General features: G+C 37.3%; 1 protein-coding gene across 3 annotated transcripts in view; it reads right to left on the minus strand.

Moving 5' to 3' along the window:
• Positions 1–3,713: 3,713 nt before the first annotated feature.
• Positions 3,714–16,343, minus strand: part of gtdc1 (glycosyltransferase-like domain containing 1) — a 370,690-nt gene continuing 358,060 nt past the window's right edge. The window contains exon 10 of one of the 3 annotated variants that reach the window (XM_043694107.1): positions 3,714–3,901. In XM_043694107.1, coding sequence (XP_043550042.1) covers positions 3,833–3,901 — 69 coding nt within the window. In that variant the 3' untranslated portion in view covers positions 3,714–3,832. Of the gene's footprint in view, positions 3,902–13,617; positions 13,700–16,343 lie in introns of those variants that run through there. The other 2 variants (XM_043694111.1, XM_043694112.1) reach the window with 2 other exon arrangements.

The raw sequence follows: 16,343 nt of genomic DNA on the forward strand, positions 1-16,343 counted from the left end.
TCTGCTCCGCCATTTAATCATGGTTGATACGTTTTTCAAAACCATTCTCTAAATGTACAGTGTTATGGTCTCTATCAGCAGAATGCTCTCCCACTGTCACCTCAAATATCTGTCCAGCTTGATTCCCCAGAATTAGATGCGGCACTGGAATGTTTCTTGTTGAAGCTTCTTCTTGTTGAATTAAAAGCCCCTCCTGAACACATTTTCAAGAAATCTGCCCCATCGAAAGACTTTACTCAATTAATGTTGGAGAATTTAAAATCCCCTCATTTTACTGCCCTATAAGCATTTTTATACACCTTAGTGAACTGTCCATATATCTGCTCCTTCATTGCCTGCCAACCACTTGGGGAAATATAACACCCTCCTAGCACTGTGACTGTCCCCTTTTTATTCCTAAGCTCTATCCACAAAGCCTCATTTGAAGACTCTTCCATGATTTTGTCCTTCTGTCCAACAGTAACTGATTGTTTAATTAATAATGTGTCACCACCTCCACTTTTACACTCTCTCATGTCTTGCCTGGAGATCCTACACTTGGAGAAAGTGAGAACTGCAGATGCTGGAGATCAGTGTCAAGAGTGTGGTGCTGGAAAAGCACAGTAGGTCAGGCAGCATCCGAGGAGAAGTATCGATGATTCGGGCATAAGCCCGTTCTTGGTGAAGGGCTTATGCCCAAAATGTTGATTCACTTGCTTCTCGGATACTGCCTGACCTATTGTCTTTTCCAGCACCACACTCTTGTTTGGAGATCCTTTACCCCAGAATGTTGAGTTGCTCTTCTGGCCCGTCCATCAATCACATTTCTGCGATGACATCACAAGTCCACATGTCAACCTTTAGCTCATCTGTCTTACCAATAATATCGTAGCATTAAAACTTGATTCCCTTTGAAATTAAGGCCAACATTTCATTTGCCTTCCCTTTTACCTGCTGTCTCGTATGCTGGCTTTGTTGTGTTTTATGGACAAGAACTCCCAAATCCACCTATGATGTAGCTTTCTGCGGTCTTTCGCCATGTAAGTCATTTGATATAAATTCTGTCTTGGCTGAAATCCTCATACTAATCTTTGTTCCCCTAATACTTGACAACTCCAATAGTTTGGCTGGTTTCCCACACTGTGTCAAACCATGTGTCATCCAAAACTCATGCCCATATCTTAGCTCACAGCAAATCCTGTTCACTTATCACCTTATGCTTGCTGTCTTAAAATTGATTTAGTTTCAAAATGTCTTATTTTTAATATTCTTATCCTTGTTTTCAAATCTGTCCAAATCCTATCCTCTCCTCCAGCAGCTAACTCTTTCGGGATACATACACTTCTCCAATTCTGGCTTCTTTGACATCCCTGGTTTAAATTATTACAGCACTGGAGATTGCGTTTTCAGATACCCAAGTCTTAAACTCTGAAATGTCTTCATTACACCTCTTCACTTTTCTGCCTCTTCTTTCTTCTCTTCATTTCTTTGTTTTTCTTTTCTCTTCACTTCCTTAAACATTACCTCTTTGACCAAGCTTTCAGTCATCTGAACTAACATTTCCTTCGGAATATTTGTTGTCAAAAAGTGTGGCACTGGAAAAGCACAGCAGGATCCGAGGAGCAGGAGAGTCGACATTTCGGGGATAAGCCCTTCATTAGGAATGATGAATATGCCCGAAATGCCCACTCTTCTGCTCCTCGGATGATGCCTGATCTGCTGTGCTTTTTCCAGCTCTGACTCTCCACTTTCGACATCTGCAGTCCTCACTTTCTCATTAGGTAGATTTATATCATATTTTGTTTTATAATGCTTCTGTGAAGTGCCATGGGTGCACCATAAAGATTTAAATCTGTATCCCATGAACTTAAGGGAATGAAGGTGGGAGCACGAGGGAAAATAAATCAGGATGAGTTACAGTAAATGTATTACTAGAATCAAGGGCATCAAGGATTGCAGGTTAGCATGTGGTTTAGAAAGTAATTAAAACCATCCTTAACTATATTTTTACTCTCATTACAATCTTGTGTTATTCAGTGTTGAAGCTTTCATACATGGTGGCAGTTCTGAAACATCCTTTCCAGATTTTCTGCAACCTGATCAGACAGTAAATCTAGCTAATTACTTCATGTAGAATCAAACACTGCAATAAAACTCTTTTACAAAGCAAACATGAAGCTTTATGGCATAATTCACACTTTGTGTGGATAATTGTTATTTTATTCCATGTGATTTATGAACTATACACTCACGTGTATGTACACATAAGTGTCTAGAATAGCACTCTAGAATGACATTTAAAAACCTGGAATTAAGAGTCTAATGAAGAGCATGAAACCATTGCTGATTGTCATAGGGAAAAAAAAAACTGGTTTACTAATGTCCTTCAGAGAAGAAACTTGCCATCGTTACCCAGTCTGACCTATATGTGACTCCAGACCCTTGGCAATATGGTTGACTCTCAACTGTGCTCTGGCATGGTCACATCCTGTGAATGAATAAAAAGAAACTCAATATCATCTGTGTGCCGAACTAACATTGAATATGCAATTAGTGACTTGACACAGATGCAAGAACATGATAGCATCATTCTCAGGAACATTCTGAACTTTATCTTTGATCCCTCAAGAATATTCCAAAGAAATATGATTTTTTTACACTCTTTTCTTTAAGAGGGTGTGATTCTGTGTATGTGTTTTAAGAATACAGCACATTTATAAAGGTAGAAACAGGAGTAGGCCATTCAGTCCCTTGAGCCTGTTCTGTCATTAAATGAGATCATGGCTGATCCGTGGTCTAACGGTATTTATCTGCCTTTGACCCATACCCCTTTATACCCCTACACAGCAAATAAAAATCTCAGATTTAAAACGAACAACTGTTCTCACATCAACTGCCCTTTGAGGAAGAGAGTTGCTTTGTGTATAGAAGTGCTTCTTAAGATCTCTCCTGAGCATTCTGGCCCTAATTCTCAAACTATACTCCCTAGTTCTAGAATTCCCAATGAGTGGAAATAGTTTATCTTTATCTATCCTGTCGTTTCCTGTTAATATCTCAAAGACGTCAATCAGTCACTCTTTAACTTTCAAATTCCAAAGAAAACAAGCCTAATTTACATAATGTCTCCTCATAATGTATCCCCTGAAGTCCCAGATATCATTCTTGTAAACCTATGTTGTATACCCTCCAAGGCCGATGTATCTTTCCTAAGGTTTGGAGGATTAGAAGCCAGGTTTGCTCACAGTATTCCAAGTGGGGTCTAACCAGGGTTTTGTACAGCTGCACACAATCTCTGCATGCTTCAATCTTCGAGATATAGGGATAAGAGTTTACACTTCTATATTATTAACTGTGCATGTTAACCAAATATTGAATAAACTTTGTTTTGAAAACAAATTATTAATGAACCTTGTTGATAGATCTTTTGTTCAAAAACTAATATGAACCTAAATGTAAAGTCACCTACCAGATCATAAGGCTGCTCTTTAATTCGAGAGAGAGAGACAACTGGTGGTCATTTAACCTAACGGTCACCACACCTCAGGCAAGGGGAAAGGTTGTGAAGGAGAGTCTGTCACGGTAACCTCAGCCAGTGTGGGAATTGAAACTTCTGGTATCACACTGCATTGCAAATCAGCCATAAAATCAACTGAGACATTGAACTGGTCTCCTTGGAAACTAGAAAAAAAGTATTTTTATTTCATATTGCAACCTGTGGAGTAGTGGAAATAGAGCAAAGGTGTGTTGACGTCTCTTAACTCTTTGCGAAACTGTTCTTCCTCCACTTGTATGTCTATGTTCAGTTCACCGGGACCAATAAAATTAATTGCTTGAATGCCAAATGCTGAAGATGTTAAACTTCCACATTTTCAGGGCCATCTATTTCACTTGTCTCATCCATTGACGCTACTAGCTTTTTCCCCTGGGTTCCCAACAACGACAGGGACAAGGAGTGGATGGTGGGAAACATCCAGTGGAAGACAATAAAGTAAAACATGGAAACAAAATTAGTGTCACATAGGATTTGTGCTATAAGAAATTTAACAGCATGGAAAACATATTTGAAAACACTCAACAGATTGGGATAGGCAATAAATTGTACTAAAGAGATTAGTACCGCACAGCATTTACATAAATATAACTTTTAAACCATCCCTGGTTATGGTTGTATTTGTTTGAGCATGCTTCAAAGAATATGGCATAAGATTAAATGGCAATCAACCCAAGTATGTTGCATATTTACTTTGTGTACAGTAAACATATTTAGTACACATGATCAGTAACATTAAAACTGCAAGTAATATTAACAGCATCAAGAGAATTAATGCAAAATGTATCTAAACAGAAATTAATCCTTAACTAACAGTAAACCTCATCAAGATAAAGTAAGTGATCATTAAGGTCTCAGGACCTAAATTGAACATGTTAAGCCAGATGTGCAGTATCTAAAGATATCGCACACATCAACAGGGGGAGGCCTTTCAACATATCCTGCACCATCCCAATCACTGTAAGAGCACAGTATGCCTACTTAGAAAACCTTATTTTTAAATGTTCACATAAGCTTTTTTTTTTACCATCACATCAATTAATCATGGTTCTTCCTCCCATGTAAATAAAGTTATAATGAAAAGAAGTGCATTTTACGTATTTTGGCCAAGCCAGCTAATCAATTTGATGAACTAATTGATAATAAATGGTAACTGACAGCTGGCAGAAGTCAATTAATTGCGTTTTAGGTGGTAGAACTACACAAAACATAAAGGACCTCAATAAAGTGCATTAGGAATAAAGCAATAGCTCTATAGTTACCTCTAAAAGGTCAAACTGATTGGGGATTTATTTCAATTAGTATAGAAAGCCTCTTAAAACAAAATAAGAGGGAGAAAAAGAAGAACGTTCCAAACAAAGGCAATGTAGCAAGCAATCCTAGAAAAAAAGAAAGCTAAGAGTTTAAAACATTGCCTAAAATGTTCAGAACCATGGAATTTTAAAGTGTGCAAATCACACAATTCATTTGGAATATAATGCTTTGGAGTTCAAATCTGGTTCAAATAGATATGAATCAGTTTATCTGTGCACACTAGTTGCAGAAAGTCATTTCAGAAGCCATCGTAACTGAGAAGCTATTTAGATTTGTACATCAAAATGTGTTCTCCGAGTTGAAGGCTTGCATTGAAATCTGTTTAACTCAGAGATGAGACCTGTTCAATGGCACAGTGCCTTATGGGAGTGTGCCTCCTCCTCCAACAGAAACTGTTGTGCTTTAACAAAGTATTTGCAGAGTTTGGTGTTTCAAAAAGGTGGTGTTTTAAAAAGGAGAGTTTAACTATCAATATTTCCTCTTTCCTTGAGAAACCAGTTACCACGAATTCTGAATACTGAGAATGACCAATAGGTCAGACAGGAGCGGATTGAGAAAAGGTAAATGTTTCAGACACAGAATCCTCAATAACAACTTCTATTCTTACGAGAGATAAAATGAAAATCATAAAGCAGCAGAGCAGGTTATTTTTTATTTTCCCCTTGTACTCATGCACAAGCACTGAATTCCAAGTATTTCACTTCAAGGAGTACACTGACGAAGGCAAACAGCGCAAATGGGTTTTTGGATTTTCACAAAGCAAAACAGTTGAATGGAATAGCAGTGAAGAATGGCACTTCAACTTGGCACTGTTAATTTGAACAGCAGTACACTATCGTGACAATTTTTCTGCCCTTCATCCCCACTCACGCATCACTCCATCCTCAGACAGTTACATACATTATGCTGAGGCTTTAAGGAAGAGGCAAAGAACATAAACACTTTACAGAAGGAAACAGAGAGGAAATCAGTCCCAGTGTATTCTTAGGTAGCTACCAGGAGTCAAACCAAAGGAGAGATGACTGACAGCCCTGGGAAAATGTCAATTTCCTTGGATTGAAATGATGTATAACACATTGAAATCTTTAAATCAAAAGGAGAAATTATATAGCATCTCACTCTATTTATTATATTTCTTAAACTGATTTACATTTCAGGGAGTTGTTATTTTAAAAATAAAATCTGTGATTTAATGAGAATCACTTAATCATGTCCATACAAAACCAGAAATGTAACTTTCTGTATTTCAGTATCTCATGGCGTTTCATTCTGGTAGAGTCCGTATGAACAAGATTACTGAACTATAGTAAAACTACTTTAGTTGCCCACCCCTTCAAGATATCAAAATTAAAACATTGTAGACATGAAGAAGTGCAGCAAACAATGCTTGCCATGTTGTCAAAAATATATCTTGCCTCCTCTACATTAAAAGGTGTTAGATCTTCATAAACTAACATAGATAAAAACAAATATCCCCACATTCAAATATGAACTACAAATGTAAAAATCTCAAAATCATCTACCAACTAATAAACCATATCAAATGTTCTGAGATTTGTGAGCCAATCTGCCAAACTTGTTTTATTTGTTACAATTGCAGTATTTAATTACTGGTTATATAAACTAATTGCAGCCTTAAAAGAATTATTTTCATTTATATAGTACCTGTCACAATCTAAGGACATCCCAAAGCACTTTACAGCTAATCAAGTACTTTTATGGTGTAGTTGCCATTGTAATGTTGGTGATATGGTAGCCAATTTATATACAGGAAGCTCCCACAGGGAGCAAGATGATGACGACGGGGTGGTTCTTTCTTTTATGCTGATTTAGTGATAAATTTTGGCCAAGACATTGGGGATAACTCCCTTTGCTCCTCTTCAAAATAGTGGAATGAGACCCTCTCCACCTGGGAGAGCAGACAGGCTTTGTATCACCTGAAAGACAGCATCACTGACATTGCATGCTTCTTCAGTCCTGCGATGCAATGACAAGTCTTGACCTTTTTGCACTCAAGTCCTGAACTGGCTGTAAAACCCACAACTTTCTGAATTACAGACAACAGTGATATCAAACTAAACCAGTGCTTTCCAAACATCTTTTCACTGTGAGCCTGTTTTCCGGCTGGAGAACTGTTTCGACCCTGTGGAGAGTGACAGAGCGCGGGGGTGATGGTGGATGATTGTGTCAGTGGTCAGCCAATGCCCATTTGGTGCTTGCAACCTCAGGATTTCAGCTCAAAACTCTACTTGTGTCCTAACTCTCAGGTTGGGAAGCTCTGTGCAAACTAATGGCTGACATTTATTGCTCTTTTGCAATAATGTATAATGATCAGGCACACTAATTTAGCCATGAAATAGATATATAAAATTATGTTTATTACATTAATTTCTAGAGATGGCTAAGTCAAAAATCTAGGAAAAAGTACAAAGAGAAAATTATTTTGTGAGAGGGAAGATTCAGGTTGTGCAAGCTCCCTGACCAACAAGCCCCCAGCCCATACCAAACTGAACCATTGCTTTGAAACAACTATATTTATAAGCTACATTTTATCTTATATCTTAAGTCATTGAATTTTACCATTATCAGCTATGCGCTACTTCTGCAAGCTATGTGACGCAATGAAGTCAAAGAGAAGTTTCATCTCAGCAGCAGCTTTGTTTCTATTTTGACTTTTTCTTTCCAGTGTGAGCTGCAATTTTGCTACTGATGGATACAGACATTTCTGAGCTGTCAGCAAACATGATAAAGCAGATCATGACAGAAACTATGGTGATATTTTATTGTGCTAGACTTCATGAGGCACTGTTTTATTTTAATTCCCTTGCAAGTTTCTGTGGTAAAAAAATGCCAAGAATAGTGAAGCGCGACAATCACAGAAGGGAATTTTAAAAAAAACATAGGACTTTATTACTGCAGATTTACAACATATCTATAGCTGATGAGAGAAATTCTAACTTAAGCACATTGTACAGTATCCTGCAGTTTAACCTATTAAAAATAATATTCTTCCACATTATGCAATATAAACTTATGTAAATCAGGATTTTTGCATGCATCGTGCTTTCTTTAATAAAACTGATTGCAAGATTTGGGTACACTAATGAAGATGCCAGCTGAATTACTTAATCACTCAATCACCTGTCTTATTACCAGAATCTGTGACAACAGGGATTAATTTTTCTGGTTTCCTCAGTGCTTCAGAGCAGAACAATTTCTCCATTTTCATGTTCTGCATTCCACAATAGAGTATGAAATCATGCTGTGCATTCATATTACAGAGATGGAAAACCATGGATTAGTATCTGAAATGCCTGTCGTTGTACCCGATGCTCAGGATTTCTGATTTAAATGTAATCTAAGGTGAACCTTTCTTGGCGATAAGATTGGAACCCCAATGCACAATGAGTTATTCAGCAATGCACAATTTTGGGAAATTTGAAACTTAATTTTGGAAATCCCTTAGTTGAATAGTTACACTCAAAGATCTCTTCCCGACAGCAGATTACAACTCTCGAGTTGGGTACTTAGTCAGAGTACCAAGAAGGAGTAAGACCTATCTGACAGAAACAAGACAAGAATATTAGGAAGGATTAATCACTGGATTGCAATTTAGGCTTTCTCCCCCTGCCACCAGCTGATTTCACAGTATCGTGGACAGAGGCCTTGCTAATCTCAAACAGCAGAAATAGACAGAATAACTGGTAACACTGGAGCATTTTATGTGAATTTTATTCTGAACAATGTTCAACCCTTGCTTGCAAAGTAACAAAACTGAAACTATTACTGTCAAAGTACAAAAGTCTCCAAAAGCAAGATAACACTTAAAGAAATATTATTAAACAGACAAAAGTAAAGCCAAATTAACAAAAACATCTCTGAACATTATATAACAATGTCTCATATTTGGCTAACACTGCAGTTAAAAAAAATCTGTTGTTAATATACAGATGAACACTGTGTAGCTCTCAACCTGAATGGCACTGTCTGATCTTCTTCCATCAAAAGCTGGGATTACAAAATTTCAGTGCCTGATGCCAGTCTAAAGCCATCTGTGCATCAATCTGATTCAGATCAGATTAGACAGGTGTAATCACTAACAAAGTCAAATCCTCATTCAATGTTTATCTCAAGAAAACTGATATTCCTTTTCTAGTCTGGGAACTTAGTGGCATTCACATATGAAAGATGATGGGTAGAAATGCTAGGAGTTTCCCTCAGCATATCATTATGTTAGGAACCTGTATACGAAGGGAAATGTGCTACTGGTCATGCTCGACATTCAAGATATATATTGATTGATGACATTCAGCATATGAGTATAAATGGCACTTTCAGTTGCTTGTCTTCCCGGATTGTTTGGGAGCTTCCTGGAATTGACAAGTATCTCACAGGAACCCCTGTTACACAGCAACCCAGGAGAAAACAAGACTGTCTTTAACCCTGTACACTCTCTTCACCCATGTTTCGGTGGCATTGTGATACTCCAAACTGCACACATGTATTCTGTGATAGACATGGACTGAACGAAGAATTTCACAGCCATTAGTTCAGGTGAATGTTCTGCTACCCTGCTACATGCAGTTGTGAATGTTAGTGGATGATTAACTAATGAGTATGGGGAGGAGGATCCATGAACATATAGTGATGGTAAAATTCAGGTTGCCAGTGTAAAAACCATTGAGAAACATCTTCAGCAGAAGTGCTGCGTGAATCCTCCATTTCAGCTTCTTCCTAAGGTTCCCATCAGCCTTGAACCAGTCCTCCGTCAATTCATTTTTCTCCATACAATATGAAAACGTTGAATGCCCTGAAAACAGTAAAAGCCATAGGCCCTTTCAATATTGTGGCTATGGAGCTGAAGAATTATCCTTCAGGATTATTCATACCCCAAATTAAGCTGTGCAACCACAACACTAGTATCTTTCCGTCAACTGGAGAATTGGTTTGTTATGACTTGCCCATAACCAGCAGGACAGACCCAACCTGGCCATTTATTGCCCTATTGCTTTATGCAGTATTTGACAACATGTGACATCAAGCAGCCTGAGCAAATATATGCCAATGGGAATTTTGAGAGATTTATCCACATTAGATACACCAAACACAAAGGAAGATGATGAGCTTGATTTATCAGTTTAATTTATTGTTGTTGCATATACCAAGACACAGTGAAAAGTGTTGTTTTGTGTGCTATACAGATAGATCATACCATACTTAATGCATCAGGGTAGCAGAACAGAGTACAGAATACAGTGTTATACCTGTAGAGAAGGTGCAGAGAGAAAGGTCAGAATTAACGTGAGAGGTCGATTCATAAGGCTGTTCTTGAATCTGTTTGTTCATCTATTCAAACTTTTATCCCTTCTGCCTGATGGAAGGGGGTGGAAGAGAGTATAACTGGGATGGGAGGGATCATTGATTATGTTGGCTTGCTTTCCCGAGGCAGCGGGAAGTGTAGATGGAGTCAATGGATGGGAGGCTGGTTTGCGTGATGAACTAGGCTGTGTTCATGACACTTTATAGTTTCTTGTAGTTTTTGGGAATAGTAGTTCATACCACACTGTGGTACATCCAAATCAGGGATGTCATATAATGTTCAGAGATATTTTTGTTAAGTTGGCTTTACTTTTGTCTGTTTAACAATATTTCTTTAAGTGTTATCACTGCTTTTTGGGACCTTTATACTTTGATAACAATAGTTTCAGTTTTGTTACTTTGCAAGCAAGCTTTGAACATTGTTCGGAATAAAATTCACATAAAATGCTCGCGTGTTTCCATGGTGCATGTATAAAAACTGGAAACAGTCCATGTGGGCATATTGAATTTCCTTAGCCTCCTGAAGAAGTAGAGGCATTGTTGTTTTCTTGATTCTAGTGTTGACATGGTGAATCAGGACAGATTGTTGGTGATTGTCACTCCCAGGAGGTTGACGGTCTCAAACACCTCCACCTCAGCACCGCTGAATCAGACAGGGACATGCCTTCCACTTTATTTCCTGAAGTCAATGACCAGTTCCTTTGTTTTGCAGACATTGATGGAGAGATTGTTGTCTTACACCATGCCACTAAGCACTGAATCTCAGTCCTGTATTCTACCTCATCCTTGTTTGAGATCCAACCTACAACAGTGGCATCGTCAACCATGGTGACCTTCAACAAACCACAATGATCTTCACTCTGGGACATCACCCTTAGGAATTTCTGAAGCAATATCCTGGGACTAAACATTTTCTGTTTCAACAATAACCATCCTTCCATCATTATATCAGAAGTGAAGATGTTTGCTGATGGTTGCACAATGTTTAGTACAATCTGAAGCTCCTCAGACAATGGAATAACCAACGTCTGCATTGCTGTAAGATCTGGATAGAATCAGATGAGGCCAGATAAGTGATGACTAATATTAGTGCTACAAATTGGCTAGCTCTGACAGGAGAGAATCTAACCACTGCCACTTAGCATTACCTTATCATTGCTGAATAACACACTATCAATATCCTGAGGTTGGGCTTGGGACTATATTATACCCTACATTGGGCTGGGGACTATACTATACCCTACACTAATAGGGTATCACTATATCTATACATTGACTGTGGACATTGATCTGTGAACTTAATGAGGCCCATATCTAAATGTGACTAGCACATTGAAGATTCTAAACAATGAATGCACACACTTTAGAAAAATCATCCAGTTCAGCAAACAAATTTAAGTTAGCAACTGTTACATCTGAATGCCAATGTAACAAATATGTTCAGATTAGCCTTATATGAATTGAAAGTGTAAATTCAGAACTTGCTAAAGGAGTATGTTTACTATACATTTTTCTTTGAACCCACATCTTCACATTCATATAAATTGACAGGCAAAGGGGAATTGTTTGTTTCTATAACATCCAATAACATTCTGAGATATATTTAAATCAATAAAAGCAATATGACATCCACAATTTAGTTTTATTAACATTGTTACTATTTTTCTAGCTGTGGCTCCAGATCCTGGGAAAATAAAATGAGGCCTTAATTCTGGTAGTGGAGAACAGACATAGATGATTTTGTGAAATGAATGAAGATTCCTTAGCAATGAGGCTTCCATTTGTCTAATTTATTAGCTGTATATAGTGAAGCATAAAGTACACATGACGTTAAGACAAAGAACAGCTAAAACAGGAAGGCAAGTGTTACAAGTGATAAAGTTTAACAAATTAAGCTAGTGATTTGAAGTTTTAGATTAAAGCCTAACAAGATGCTTCTGTTTCACAAGTAATGAATATTCCATGAACAGCAAGGGAGTGCAGTCTGCTGTTTGATGTCACTGACATTGAAAATTTAGGAGAACAGAAATTTCATCATTTTTCATTTGTATGCAAATTTGCCTGTTACACAAATTAACCCTTGAACCCCATGTCACTTCTCATCTGGAGGAATTTACTTGCAAGCATCACACAGTGAAGTCTTGTTACGATCGCAGGGTCATCGGGGCTTCCCTGTGCAAAGCAGGGCCAAAGTCACAAAGCCAGGCTTTGTTTACCCTCATTATTTGTGGATAAAAGAGTAATTGCAACAGTGGCATGTTGTAAAATGCACATCTGCAATGCTGACTCCTGTGTTCTAGTGTAATTGGAATGCAAAATGCAACAGTACCTCGTTCAATGGCATGTTTAGTGCTAATCACTTCCACTAGCTTTAAGGTGAAACATCAGGACAATATACAAATCCTATTACTCTTCCTTTCAGCTATGAAGTCTTCAACTCTGAAAGTCTTTGTTATTTATCACCTTAGACAAATGCCAGTATCTGCATGAGAAGGCTAGAATGGGCTGATTGAGCTTTTCTAATTGATGTGAATTTAATTATGCTAATTTGGCCAGCTGTAAAGCGTTTTCAGTTTACGCATAATGTGACCAGCAAATACAGGTGTCCTTTCACTAGAAGCGCTTAATGTTTAACCTCGTCATTTTTACTAGCAAGAGGGATTCAATACAGAGGTTAAGAAGCACAAAGTTTGGTGCGTGTATGAGTCTTTATAGAGGGTGTGGGCACAATAGCAATGAAATTGTCGTCAGTTGCTTTGTATAACTCACACAATGCTTTTCTAAAAACATTTTCAATGAGTTTTTCTTTTTCATTTTTCAACTGTTTGCTCAAAGTGGAAAATACAACAGTAACCCTGAGGCTGATGGCGAGTCAATTCAGATGTGAGCAGTAAATAGAACAAGATTAACACTATCAATATATATAGGCTTGACAGTATCTGTTGGTACTATTGACCCATTTTAGAATTTGCGAGCTATTTCACTTTGAGAGAGCTGAACTGAAGAAATAATTTTGAAACTATTAATTGTGACATGTTCTATAATGTTTAACATTGTCCTTCATAACAATCACATTAATACAAAGCGTTAACTGTGAGATTATCTTTACAGAAAAGCTGCTAAAACATGAGTTTCACAAACATGGGCCTAAAGTTCATTTTAATGTGCTAGTTAAGTGAGTTTAAAAAATGAAATGCAGATTTCATCTGTGCTTCATTTACAAAATGTGACAAATTTTATTGCTTGTGCATTACAGCACTGAAAGCCATGACTTTTTTTTGCTTGCAAACAACAAAGACCTTGCTGCATGCTCCTGTGCCTTAAGGTCTCCCCTGGACATGCAAGACAACACTTAGCATCACAAAGTGGAGAGAGGTAGATTTAAGTGTGCTAACATTTTAAGTTCCATGATATCAGAAACATTGCTCTAAAAGCAGAGTACCTTACCCACAGCAATGTTCATCAACAGGAATTTCTTGCTTCACATGTTTGAGCAAGGGACACTTAAGGATTTTGTGATCCAAAACAGTTTCCAGCCTAATAGATTTTCAAAATTTAATAATATTAAAGGAACAGGCTAAAACACATTTGCACAAAAGCAGAAAAAAACATTTTTTTTTCATAACAAACAGTAATCTCACAATGGAAAAAAGATACAAATTTATATTTCAACTTGAAACATAAGACCGTAAGAAATAAGATCAAGAGTAGACCATTACGCTACTCAAACCTGCTTGCCATTCAATGTGATCATGGCTGATCCAACATTCCTCATGTCTACTTCCCTAAGTATTTCCCATAGCCTTGCAATGACTGAACAATGATGCTTGTAAGTAATCTAATGATGTCAATATGAAGGCAAATGTTTTGTAGAAAAATTCAGTAAGGAATCATCAGCCACTGGAAGTCTGAAATCATATTAGAGGTACAAATCTTTAAAGGTACACCTGAACCTCAATCATTTGGGGATCAAATCATCTGTAATTTAGGGTAATTTAATTTTTAACGAACACTGATGACCAACTACTGGATTAGGCCAACTGTTTTGTGGGACGTGAGTAAGAATGATTTAGTGCTCCACATGCCTCCCAGAATTTCAAGTAGTAAACAGTCAGATGATGGAAGCAGCTGAAGTGCTCAGCAGCTAAAACATGCACATTCCTGTAAAGGTGGGGTCTTAGCACAGTAGTTGTTTTTAAAACAGTTACAAGGAAGAGTTTTCGGAGATGAGACTTTTCAGTTTCAGGTTTTTACAAGAATGAACAATTGTAAACCAGCAATCCAACAAACATCCTGTCCAAAATGCTGTTCCATTAACTTCAGTGGGAAATAAAATGGTTCAGGTTGTATCACCGGTAACTCAATCATAAACACCAGCTTTCTACCTGTGTCCAGAGTAAAGATTATGCCACAATTAATTTACTTTTCTTGTCTGCGGAAATATTTTCTTCTTTTTCCAAGTTCATTAAACTGAGACTGGGAGAGATGTAGAGATGAGGAGAGGTGAATCTATTTCCAGCCCATACTGTTAATCTTGTGGGAAAGCAACTCGTCTCCACTGACTGCTTCATTGACAAAACTAAAACCAGCAGAACTGTGACATTATAGATCTAGGCCCTTTAGAATCCTTAGCGACAATCATAAGGAGGATATATCTTAATAGATGAAGAGGAACAAAGAGCAAGTTTGTGTAGCAAAAATCAGTTGGGCTGAATGTCCAAATCTATGCTGCAAATTCTATCTGTCACCTATCAACCTAAATAAAATGAGTTTTCAATATTTCTAATGCTAGTTCCTAAAACATCAAAAGTGCTCTTAAAACGTTTAAAGTAACTTTTCTGAGAACTGTATCTTTCAGATCAACAGTCTGCAACTCATATTATTCAGACACCGATTTGAGACTGGCAGATGTAGTTTAGCTACATCAATATAAGTCCAATGATGATGTCACCAGCATTCATTACATAGGAGTTTTTTTCAAAAGTATTGCCAGCATTTATTTAAGAGGACAGTTGAGTCCACATTGTTGTGGGTCTGGATTCACAAGCAGGCCAAGCAGGTAAGGATGGCAGATTTCCTTTCTGAGAGGACATTAGTGAACCAGGTGGGATTTTCACAACAACTGACTGTGGTCACATGGTCCCTATTAGACTATCTACTCTTCTGTTCAAGGTTTTTATTAAATTCAAAAGTCATTATTTGCCACCGTGAAATACATGTAATGCACAGAAACAAGTATTTTGACCCACTTAGTTGCAATATTTATCATGTTAATAAATAAGGTATTTATGCACCACTCAAGCTTCTTCCTATCTTCCCTTATCAAAATCTAACATTATGACTGTGCATTCTAGCTTCCACTTAAATATGCATATACTATTCATTTCAACCACTCCGTGTGGTCTCAACTTTCACAATCTAATCACTCTTTGGGTAAACACACTCTTTCTGAATTTTTTGGTGTTTATATTATGTTGAATGCATTCCAATTACATCCTTCCCCACAAGAAGAGATATTCTCTCTTGTATCCATTCTAGCAAAACTTTTCATAATTTATAGACATCTATTAGATTGGCCCTAGAAAAGAAAAGACACAATTTGTAATGCTTTTTATCAGTATGTTTACCAAGCATTTTTGGAATCATCTTTGTAAATCTTTTCTGTATCCTGTCTATATCCTTTTCTTAATACAGTAACCAGAACTGCATGTGCTCCTCTAAGTGTAATCCAACAAAAGTTTGAAACAGAATTATCTTAACTTCTTTTTAAACTCTACTCCTCTAGAAATGAAGCTTTTTTTTCAAAGATATATTTCATTTATAAAATTTGTAAGAGTACACACAAAACTCATATTTCACAATACATAAAATGCAATCCATATCAGTTTCTTTCAATATAATTTGGGATGCTTCGTTACATTTTCCATTGCAAGTCATATTTACAATGTGTCTTTATATTTCATGTTATACATTCTCTGGTGCAAACTGCTCAAGGGAAGACCAGCTGGTTTCATGTAGACCAAAGAAAATCTTTTGCCAAATTGATGTTCCTCCAGCAAGAACTGATACTTTTCTTGTTTGTATGCATTCAGACTCTTGCATCATGGAGCTGCTTGAGATGAACCTCAACAAAAAATTGCGTTTCTTTCCAAACCAGCTTTGCAAATGCCACAACGATGTG

This window comes from Chiloscyllium plagiosum, chromosome 7 (assembly GCF_004010195.1).
Source record: "Chiloscyllium plagiosum isolate BGI_BamShark_2017 chromosome 7, ASM401019v2, whole genome shotgun sequence".
In the NCBI taxonomy this organism is placed as follows: Eukaryota; Metazoa; Chordata; class Chondrichthyes; order Orectolobiformes; family Hemiscylliidae; genus Chiloscyllium; species Chiloscyllium plagiosum.